Here is an 11,777-nt window from a genome sequence, read left to right on the forward strand (position 1 = left end):
ATTGCTCCCTCTATGTATTTAAGCCCCGTGTTTCAGTTTGTCGGTGTTGTGATCTACCTTCATCTTGCTGTGGTCTGTCTGTGTACGCTTATTTTGTATTCCTAGCTTTACCTTTTTGAGTTCAGCATTAAAGCTGTTTTAAGTTCATGTTTCGTTTCTGTGAGTCTGCATTTTGGGTCCACCATTCCTGCCTGCACACAGCCGTCACATGACAGTTGGTGAGAGAAAACGTATGCGTTAAGATGATAAATCATTGAAGATTATTCACTTGTTAACGTGAGCTGCAAAAACAACCAAAAAAAGCAGCTGGACTCTCAGCTCAAGCTCGAGCTTTTGTGAAAGGGATATGGGAACACCCATCAAAACAACAGGCACTACAGATTTCAGTGGAGTAGAGTTCACTTTATGGTATATGACATTTATAGGACGACTACTGTACAACAAAGAATGCATAAGACTATTAGTAAAGGTAACTGAAAGCTAAAATGTAAAAGACATAATGGCAGATTCTGGTCGTTAACACCCACATATTTAAATAACGTCCCCTCTCTGGTGGCAGTACCAATTTTGCTCATACAATAGCAGTTCTTATAGTTACATTTACAACATTCAACTCTATGATAAACTTTCTTCAAGAATAATTATTATTTTTATTTTTTCAGTTTTTGCTCAAATTAAATTGAAATGTTTTTTTATTTTATCCAAAAAAATACTGACAGAAAAGTTGATTTTTCAGAAATGAAAAAAGTCTTCTATGATGAAATATACTGATTAATAATAAGCTAGCAAAACAGGCCAACCACAGGCAGGTCTCTTCAGTGTAACATGTATTGAACATAATTAAATGGCACAGCAGTGCTTTAGACAGTATTACATATATACATTTATCCAGTACATTCGTGCATCATGACTCACTGAGAGCGTTGTACATTTAAATTAATTCAAAAACTTCATTTCATGTGTTAACTTTGTGGTTATCAACAATAATCACAACCCGGGCTCAAAAACATGACTTCAATAATTACATTTAACTGTGCAAAATATCCTTCTAATCTAAGTGAATGCAATCTAACTTTAATGCGTAAATTGAAAATAATGTTGAGTCAAAGACACTTGAAACATTTCCTGGTTTTTGTGGCATCAGTAACGTGACTTTCATCTGTGTGTTTGGGTCCAGCAGAGAGCTCACGCTTCCCTGTCAGAAAAAGCCGACCACTGCACAAGTTTTTGTTCTGCAGCAAAGCCGCAGCTTCATTCCGTGCTTTGACTTTCAAATGAAGCTCTTGACTGTCTGATACCCAGGGGAACATAATAAATCAGTCAATGGGAGGTTTATCTGTTCCTCAGTGGGATGACCTCCCATTCATCTCCATGTACTGGGGATGAAGGTTCCTCTTAGGACCAGCTTAGGGAACCACAAACAATAGAAAACAAAAGGTCAGCAAGTATAAACGAGAAAATGTGAACCGAAGTTACTCTGATGGGGTCTGGCGAGCTGTGGCACGTTCACCACTGGGATGTCCTCTGCAGACCATGCCCCTGCAAAAATAAGAAAGAAATGATTTGTCTTTTGGTGTTATATACCCTCTGAAGGATTAAAAAGCGTTCAGCTTGCTCACTAATGGAGGATATCGTCAGCATGAGTTACATGATCACTGGCAGCCACTCCCTAGTTTCCCTTTTGCACCCTTTGTGGGTTTATTACTGTTTTGTTTGCTTATTCTTTTTTTTGTTTTTTCGTTTGTCGTCACACTTTGTAAAGAACAGAAACTTATTCAAGTTACTTGTAGAACTTGCAAATAACAAATAGCATCTTTGATATCCTACAAAATGTGGCATTGTATGATGTGGATCATTAACCATTATTGATTATTTTAGTTTTGGGCATGTGAGGATGGACGATCACCTACTGTCGGCTAAAAAAACCTACGGATACAAACTAACCTGAACCTGACTGGATGTTGAAAAACTAAAAGAAATATTTATAGAAACTTAAAAATAACAAACTGACTGGAAACCATTCACATGCTCATGTTTTAAAACATGGCAGCACGTGCGTGGCTGTTTTTCTTTGCAAATCTAAAAACCAAAACAAACCAGCAACACTTCTAATGTCACGCTCACAGTCCCACCTGCATATAGATATCATGACTTCCTGCAAAGAAATCCTAAGCACTCCTGAAAAAGTCTAAATACATATTTTAGCATCTTTAAGTCAATCTCTACATTAACTAATGCAATTATATTAAATAAAGGTGACAACGAAAAGTCTAATTTTGCGTTTTTGTAGCCCATAAACATAGAAACATTAGCTGCCTTCCTCCATGAATGAGAGAGCTGCACACATTTCAGAGACACCTTTAAAGCCTTTAGGCAAGAATTTCACTTTTTTTTTTAAAGATAAACGACAAACAGTGAAAACCAGTCCCCCAAATCAAGCACTACCTTTTTCATCAACATCTTTTTCTTTGATTTAGTGTGCTCAGTCCAGGAGCATATGCACAGAAGAGGCAGACACAAGGCCTATAGAGAGTGAACGGCGCAAGATAAGAAAAAAAAAATCCAGACAAAGAAGTGATTCATAGTCAACCTGTAGAAGAAGTTGCTATGGATACAGCAGGACCTGAGAGGTCGGAAATGAGCAGAGGCCATGAAGAGAAAAGCATCTGGAGTCAAGCAGGTGATTAAGAGGAGAACTGCAGAGTGACGAAGGAGGCGAGTCAGCTGCTTTCGACCTACACTTGTGTGTGCGTGCTGTGTTCCCGGTCTCCTTTTACGTTGACGGTGTGCTGCTCCCGCTGTTGGCCGCAGAGCCGATGGAAGCTCTGGGAATGAAGATGTCAAAGGACGGGTCTGGTAGCTGCTGCTGCTGCGTGAAGTCATAACAAGGGCCGTGACAAAAACATCCAAGAATAGGGACGAAGTGTGTTCACAACTGCCTGCTTGAATTCAAATGACTTCATAAAGCTTTTACATGAAACATAACCGTCATGCCTTTGGTGGTTCACTGCATTTAAAAACAAACGGGTCATTTTTTAAAAAACTTTTCACAGAAATCGCGTACTAACTCTTGAGATATTTCCGCAGCAGGTACCGGACATTTGAAAAAGTATGACAGAGCTGACTTTATTTTTCTTGCAAAGGAAGCGGCACAGAAAGGAAAAATATACTAAAACCTTTCAGTATATGATTTCTGCATGTACAACTGTAGTATTAACTAATTAGATAGCTGCAAGGAGTTAACTGAGAACTCTGTGTTTTCCACTAAATAAACCCTGACTGCACTGATACTACACTCAAAATGCATTTGAATGGTGACCTTGTATACAAAGTCATTAAGGGACTCAGTCTCACTTTCCAGCACTTACTCAGATACCACTGACATAAACACTGTATAAAAAAGCTTCTGTCACAGATTTTACTTCATAATTTGTATAAAAAGTGGACATTCTGTTTAATTTGCAGCAGGGGCGATTCTCTTTTATGGTTAGACAAAAAAGTTACATTACATAACTTCGGTCATTGTGGATGTGTGACAATCATGGTGACAGTATCGGATCAAGTGAATAATGCCCTGATATCCCGGTGTTGGTGTTAGTTGTGGAACATGGGGGGGAAAAAAGATGCTATAAAGGGCTCTTCTGGAACAAATGGTCAGCATGTCAAGTGTTTTCTTTATTCATTTATGGAGTATAATAAATATTTCATCAAGTTAGATTTGCTGTTAGCCAAATTGATATTAGTCATGTTAGAAAGTTTTTAACAGTTAACTTCTTTGCTAACGCTAACTGCTCAGCCAATGTGATTGGTCAGTTGCAACGTTGATCCTGGACCAAAACTGTTACAATGACATAGGAACAGCACCAGCGTGGGGAAATCTGATTGTGCCCATGCAAACAGGCAAACAGGCCTACAGACCGATCCACGACCATCTAGTAACCAAAGGTAGTTCGGGAAAAATGAGCATTCCCTGAGATTGTTGTGATTGGTGCTGGGGACTGAGAGCAGAAAATTTCATTTCATCCACTGACAGCCAGAAACCTCCAACTACTGCCAACCAGCCGGCGAATAAACATTTCACTAGCAACCGGGGGTTATATCACATGCAATATGGTGGACAACGTTAGCTCGTTCAGTTACTTTAATCTGTGACGTCATTGCACCATTTTTAAGGAGTTTGTGATATTAGTCAGTAGTTTCAGGCCTCACATGCTGACTGGATGTTTATTTTGTGTCCTTATTGGGTAAGTCTCTCATTTATATACCGACTGTGGTCAGAAGTTGAAAATCTTCCCATGTGACCTCTGCGCTTTTGCTTTTCTAAGAAGAACAAGTGCTCTTTAGTCACAAGGTTGGCTCAACCCTAAAGCACACCTGGTGTTGTGGTTTTTACAGACACTAACGGTGCGCATAATTTACAAAATAAATGCCATTTTGAATCTAGTGATTATATAATGCACTTTTTTCTATAACCCGAGGAAACGCCTCCAGCTGGATGTTTAACCCCTGGCATCTGTGACAATAGAATTAAAGCTGTGATTTAGGCCACATGTGCTCCTGACAACTTTTAAATGTCCACCTGTTTTATTCATTTTCCTTTGCCTGTTGTTAATTAAAATGCAAATATGGACTAAAATACCTTGGCAGTGATGGTTGCTGGTGTTATGTGAATCTGGTGTTGATGAGGTTTTCACGCTCTGTAAAAGGTTACTGTCACCACTTATTTCCATAAAAATTTGCCTAGTGCAGGAAACAGGTATGTGTGCGAGTGGACTGGTCATATTCAAATGTGTTTTTCTGTGAATGTATCACTTTTATACTCACATTTCCAACTCCTTTGCTGATGAGAGCCAGCTCAGTGGGCTGGTACACCGAGTTACGCATCTGACCGGTGTAGCCGCTGTATGGAGACACGGGCTTGGAATCTGTGATGAACAGATAGAAATAAGAAAATAAATCTTTTAATCACCCAACAATCGGTGTGTGATATCTGTGGCCCTCTTAAGTGCTACCTGGCAATAATCCCCTTTATCTTTATATTACAACCTGCCTGCCCTCCATCTTTTACAAAGTGCCCTGCAGAGATGGCACTATATAACTAACCCCCATATTAAACAGTTGCCACACCTTTGTCGCCGTGGAGACAGCGCAAACAGATGGCGTAATGATTCTAGTGGGAGTGATACAGCATTCATAGATGCAGTCAGACACTTATTAACAAGAATGATTCAGAAGGTAAAATTTTAGGTGGGGAATGATGATTTTCAGTTAATGGCAGTTTAGTCATACTGTAGGACTTAATGTAAGTTAATGATTAAAGTCAAATGTGCTCAAAGCAAATTCTGAGACTTTTTATGACACACATTAGTCTGTGCTAATCAGGAAAAATGTAAGAGGCAGAACCTCTGCATTCTTACACATTGTGCTTATCTGTATAGAAACATATTTTCCTTACAATAGAATAGCACAAAGCCAAAGCTACTCTTTCTACCTCTACACCACAGCTACCTAATAATACAAAAAAAAGTCCCTTACAGCTTATAAGCAGAGACACATCACCTTCCTTGCTACAAATAACCATCTTCCATTAGCGATCTGTGATAACTATCAGACTTACTGCTCTGATCGGACTGAGCTCAGATCAGCAGATCAGATTCTGTGGTGTCATCATGTGGACAGAAAACAACCTTTTCAGGACATTTTGCTGCACATTTTGTTTGTTCTTGTGTTTTCGAGGGCTAGAAAACATTCATTCATCAACGCAAGGTCATTGTGAGAGGCAGAGTTTGTAATAACACTAAAGCGAACCTCATAAGGATGGCTATTGTCTGAAAATGTGTCAGGGTGAATGTACTGAAGAGCTCAGACACAGTTCGGTTTGCAGACAAATAGCTGACCGGGGAAATGTTTGCCTTTAGGAAACAAACCGAGCGTAGCTGCTCTGAAGAACTTTTATTTCACGGTCATATTGTATATGGCTGCTGCAGGAAAATCAGGAATATTTGATTTGGTTTTATTGCTGCTATGTAAATGTTCTTGCATCATATTCAAGGAAATAAAAGACGGAGCTAAACTACCACCAGAAACATCAGCTCCATTTTGCTTTGATGAAACAAATAACACTGAATACCTCGAGGCAACACAACATTTCTTCTTGGAAATTACAAGGACAAAATCACCCCAGCTTGTAGTCTTTATCTCTTTCAAAAAGGAGAGAAGATGAATCGATGAATTCATGTATTGCCCAAATCCAAATGATTTTTAGTTTTTCTGGTTTACCTTAAACTGGCCTTGATGTGAGATCCACAGGTTTACCCAATCATAGCTTATAAATTCCAAAACATGATTTTTAAACTTTAGACTAGTTTTAAGTTTCAGAATTGTAAGTTTGTAAAAATGTGACACTGAGTCATTCATGAATTCATCTATTCAGTAAAAAAATCACCAAAACATCCATAAAAAAATCTGTAAACTGTATTTTAAACAGTCTTAAGCACTTGGAGAACTGATCTCACGTGTTGGTTTTGACATTTATGTACTCATTTTTTATACTCTTATAATCCCCCTTGTCAAAATTATGCTCAGTCTTGTGTTCCTCATCTAATTTTAGGTCATTTTGACCACTGTAACCAGCTTTGGGTCTATTTGTCCTGGGACCCTTTTAAATTATGCCTTTGTGGATTCAGGCGTCCTATCTGAAGGTCTATTTTGGACAAGGTGCAAAATTTTGAAACCATAAAGACTCATGACGATGTTACAATCCCTTTATAACAGCTGAAAAAACCCTTTAAAGTTAAGCGTACTTGTGAAGTTGCTTGTTTGAAGGTTTTCTACAGCAACTCCAAGGCTAAGCTACATACCTTGGTTGGACTCGTCCATGGAGAAAGCCTTATTTTCCACATACACATTCTGGGAGGATTGTCCCTTCAGGATCGTCTCGTATCCGACTCCTTGGTTTTGGTAAAGATCTTCTGTGTAGTCTTGTTGACTCTCATCGTCACTGTTCAGACAGCAGACGTCAGGAATGGTGTACATGATAATGAAGACCCAGGCGTTTGCTACCAAAGCGATGGCTAAGGTTGGGTCATCCCACGTTGGACCCCCGGTTTTCCCATTCCCATACACGTACATGACGATCCACACCACCCAAATACCCACTGAAAAGAGGCTTGTCACAAGGATGCAAGCGCCTTCCTTCTTCCACTGTGCGTGTTTGCCCATCATGATGGTCAGACTCGCCACCACCACAGCCAGGATCAGCACCATCACGTAGATGAGCGCCATGGCAAAGTCCTCGTTAGCAATGTCACAAGGCACGGCTATAGCTTTGCTAGTTTGAGCTGTGGTGTTGGAAGGCACAATTGTAATTATCAGCCATTCTGTGTTGATGATCACCTCCACCAGCCACAGCCCCAATGCCCCAAGACACAAGACCCAAACTCGAGGACCGCTGTTTCGTCTGGCCAGGATGTTCAGCCTCACACACTGCATCAGCTGGGAGGCGAAGCAGCCGCTGAACAGCACCCCAAAGAGGAACCTCCGTGAAGCACATGTGGAGAAGTTCTTTCCCACGATGAAGGCAAAGGTTAGGCAGAAGAGACCAGCAGTGCAGATCAGGAAGAAGGCGTGAAGAGCTACCGAGCTTTTGCGGTTGTAGTCTTTATGGAAGGGCAGGCTGGCCAGCAGCGAGATGAAGAGCACGAAGGAGAAGACGACGCCAGCTGCCGCTAAGGCCTCCAGCACGATGCCCCATGCAGCTTCAGTGCTACACAGATTGTAATAAATGGAATCCACGTTTGGGCCGCAGCCCTTAGGAGTCATGTTGCTGGCCATGGAGCCTGGGAGATGCTCTGGGACTCTAGCAGCACCTGTTCAGATGGACAAACAGGGAATGTCTGGGAGAGACACGATAGGGACAGATTTGAACAAAGAGCTAAACCACGTCACCAAAGCTACATTAAGATACAGTTGTCTACACCCAGCTGAGCAAATATCACACTTGCATGAGTCAACAGACAGAACGTCGTCATGTTATCCTGGAAAACGTTCTATAAAAAGGTGCTTTGCTTTTATTTAGAGCTTCAGAGAATCAGGGATCTGCATCACTCTCCAAAAATGTGGGAGGAATGTCACTGCTGGGCTTTTTCCCAACTCTAATGTTAATGATTAACACATCTGTCAACAGACATTGTTTCTGCACATTTACACAACAGTGAGGAAAAAGTGCGTTGAACCTGAGGCTCACCTGCTAAAACTTTGGTCAAATCAAATCCAAAGGTTTTGCTTTTTAGTGTTTTCTGCTGAATGACATAAAATCTGAGCATCTGTTTTGTGAATAAACATCTCTGCAATCCTGGTTTTGTCTTTCTGCCTCGTCTGGCTGTTTCTTTTCGTCCCTATCAGATCCAATTACACCAAACTGAGGACGGTCTCTGAGTCAAATCGATAGACGCGGCGTGCAGATATTCAGTCTTTCTGACCTTCTGTTACTCAATCAGGAAGACGGATCTTTCTGGAACAAAGAGGCAAATATATTCTTTTTCTACATGTCCTCCACTCTGTCACTCCTCAAACAGACAGAATTAACTAACACATTTACTCCCAGTTTCAGGGTGTGACCACTGATCAAACAAAGTTCTTATACCGTTCATTTTAATATTTGTTGAGTTGTTTTTTGTAACTGTTGCCAGGGGGAAATATTATAAGCATATTTAAGGCACATCTCCAATTTCAATACTTTGGTTTTCTAAACTTTTTAGGCTTTTTTTGAGGATTTTTGTGCCGGTGAAACTTTAGAGAATGTCAAATGATGTCTTGCCAGAGTCGGCCTGGCAAAGACTCCAACACAGTCTGATGGCTATCTTTGGAAAATGTGGGGCATACATTTTGGGATTTTACCTTTATTTTCATAAATGTGACATCTTTTTCATACTACAGCAATAAAGTAAAAACAATCAAATAACAAAGACATTCCTGTTTTTTGACTATATTCTAAAGAAATATCCATTTTTTTTTCTATTTTTCTGTGAATTAGAAAAATCGTCCAACTTTATACTAACAGGCCATTCTGGACAATGAGCTACCAGACTTTTTGTAATTCTGGACATTAACTGCTTTAATTTTAAGAATTTAAGTCATGCTGACAGGTTTCTTTCATTTCTGTCAGTAGCATTTCTTTATCATGTGGACAAACTGAGACGTACTGTTGATATTGGACTTATTTTTTATATATAGAAATATCCCAGGGTTTAAATGTGAAGTTAAGTTCCTTCACACTCACAGAAAGTGGATTTTCACCCGTTCGACCCACTTAGGATCAAAGTGGGGTATATGTGGCCTACATCCCTGAATTAATACAAGACATTGAATCTGATTGTTGCAATAATTGGAAATGTAACCACAGAAATGTAATCTGTAAAGTGGATTTTCAAGAGTCAAAAGGTTCTTCAGTTTTTTCCAACTTATGATATATGTTTAGCTACTTTACCACAAACTCGCACAAGTAAAACCTACTTTGTGCCCCGCCAGATGTTTTGTTTTTTTTTGCCAGGCAAGACTCAATCGGGCTTCTACACTTTGACCAGCACAGACAAAACATACACTCCAGGTACACAATCTAGCATCCAAACTCATACTCCTCTACTCCTTTAAACACTTATATGGCCTTTTTAATGAAGTCTACTAATCCTGTTCACTGTAGCTTTAAAAAACGTGTATATGAAGAAAGAAGCCACTTATAACAGTAAGAATAACTCAGTGAGTCAAAATTAAGAGGTGACACTAAAATGGGACGACAAGTTTAGCATTACTATGACTACAAGCCAAGTGGCAGACACACAATACTGCGACTGAAGGTAATACATATTGCATCCTGCACAGGTATAGTACACTTTAATCTATTTGCTGTGGTCCTGTCCTCAGGTACTGTCCTCAGGTCTAGGTATAACTCTGTCGTGTATTTCTCGTACTGATATCTAACCTTATCGTGAGCCCATGGGATCACAGGAGTGGGTTTTCCATCAGGAAAATGAACTGAAGAGTATGCTGCAATTCTACAAGACAACAAGGGTCGGGATGAACTTTACTTAAATCTGATTTTCTACATTATGCAACTGAATCTTTCTTATATTCTCTACCCCTCCTTTCAGCTGTACAAGAATCAAACACAACAATGTATAACTTAAGTATTTGAAAGTACGAGCTAACGTGTCTAACTGTTGATTTCTCCCTAAACACAGCTATTTAAAATCTATTTTAATAGAATTGTTTTCAGTGAATAACTTTTCTTTACTTGTTAATTTAGTGGCACAAACGGTCTTCCATAAATGATACCCTGCTCTCTCTGTCTAAATACACAGAAAATACAGAAATCAATCTGAAGCAAAGCTCAGAAACAGGCAGTAAAGCTTCAGTGAGCGTGAATAAAGGCTGTGATGGCTGTGAGGAGTTTAACTACCTGGCTGTTCTCGGCAGATTTCTGCTGGGCGCGGCTCGTTGGTTTTCACCTGCTGCGAACGCACCGCTATAGTTGGCCACAAATTACTCGGAGAAGAAGCAAACTGCGGCACAGCTGATCCGACCGCTCCCAAGTTTAGGAATCCTTTCACGAGCTTTTCCTCTCGGTGTGACTACAGTCATCCCCTCTCCACCTCTCCCCTCTTCGTCTCTCCGAGCACGCACGGAGACGCACACGCGCGCACTGCTGTTCATCACTTCAAAGGACACTACAGCGACCTACCCTCACTTCCGGGAGACTTATAACCCACGAATGATTTTCTTAAAGCGTTTATGGCCCGGCAGTATCTGATTTGTATCAAATATTCTAGGATATTATGTATCATGTTACACAGCTTGGAGCACAAATATCCGTAAAACCAGGTCACAAACAGTCTTTAAAATATTGTTTAATATTAATGAATCACATCCTAACACACTGAATGTTATTGACTCCTATCTGTTGTAGCGTCAAGGCTACAGCTGCGCTGTAAATCAAACACATTTTAAAAACTTTAAAAAACGGCAGAAGGTGTGTTAGGGTGTTAGAAATGCGTGCAGATTTACTCTCAGAAAAAGAGAGTAAATACTGTTTTGTATAAATAACTCATTTGCAAAGAAATTTAAGAAGCATTTAGACTCTTGATAGAAGTCATTATCATACTCTATAAAAGTTTTTAACAACAAAATACTCCTAAAATAAAAGTATTTGTGGCCCCCTTCACTGTCATGACCATGTTTTTCTCCAGTGAAAGGCCACTCAGTTCTGTATGAGTACCTCACACCTTAAATGACACCGTTTCTATTTGTTTCCTCTGAAAGGCTTCCACACAGAAGCTGTGAGCTCAGCCAATTTCAGCGTCAGCCTTCACTCATGGGAACAGTTTCTGTTTTATTGCTTTATGGTGGTAGCTTCCAGGACACTGCCACATTTTCCCCACTGAAAGCGTCCCTGTAAGGGTCACACACAGAGGCTCAGTATTGGCCATTTTATGTGGCTCTGCTCACAACCAGCTCTTAAGTCACTCTTCCACTGATAATGATAAACAGACATTTTGAGTGAACAGCTGGGCTACCTGAACGTGTGAGTGGTGTGTAGAGACATCTAGTGGAGGATTCGAAGAATTCAGCAGAAGGTGAAGGACGCCAACACCTGCAAGTGTTTATTCCTACAAATCATCTTTAAGAATCTCTCCTCCAATCTCCTTTGCAGAAAATCTGAATGCAGTCCTGTGAAAAAGAGAATTTTTTTGCGTTTTTCATGGGAAAAATGTACTTCTAAT

The 11,777-nt window shown here is 40.1% G+C and overlaps 1 protein-coding gene across 3 annotated transcripts; it reads right to left on the reverse strand.

Moving 5' to 3' along the window:
- Positions 1-387: 387 nt before the first annotated feature.
- Positions 388-10,691, reverse strand: gprc5c (G protein-coupled receptor, class C, group 5, member C). 3 transcript variants are annotated; one of them, XM_084937046.1, is made up of 5 exons: positions 10,457-10,691; positions 6,861-7,895; positions 4,825-4,925; positions 2,740-2,866; positions 388-1,539 (listed from the first exon to the last, which is right to left on the reverse strand). In XM_084937046.1, exons 2-4 carry the CDS (start codon positions 7,831-7,833, stop codon positions 2,774-2,776), a joined length of 1,167 nt encoding a protein of 388 aa, XP_084793172.1. In that variant the 5' UTR covers positions 7,834-7,895; positions 10,457-10,691; the 3' UTR covers positions 388-1,539; positions 2,740-2,773. The 3 variants fall into 3 exon arrangements, with proteins under 3 accessions (XP_084793172.1, XP_084793171.1, XP_084793173.1); XM_084937045.1 differs by having other exon boundaries at positions 2,740-2,869; XM_084937047.1 differs by lacking the exon at positions 2,740-2,866.
- Between the last annotated feature and the right edge of the window lie 1,086 nt (positions 10,692-11,777).

This window comes from Perissodus microlepis, chromosome 8, assembly GCF_051167445.1.
Source record: "Perissodus microlepis isolate ML-2025 ecotype Zambia chromosome 8, ASM5116744v1, whole genome shotgun sequence".
NCBI lineage: Eukaryota > Metazoa > Chordata > Actinopteri > Cichliformes > Cichlidae > Perissodus > Perissodus microlepis.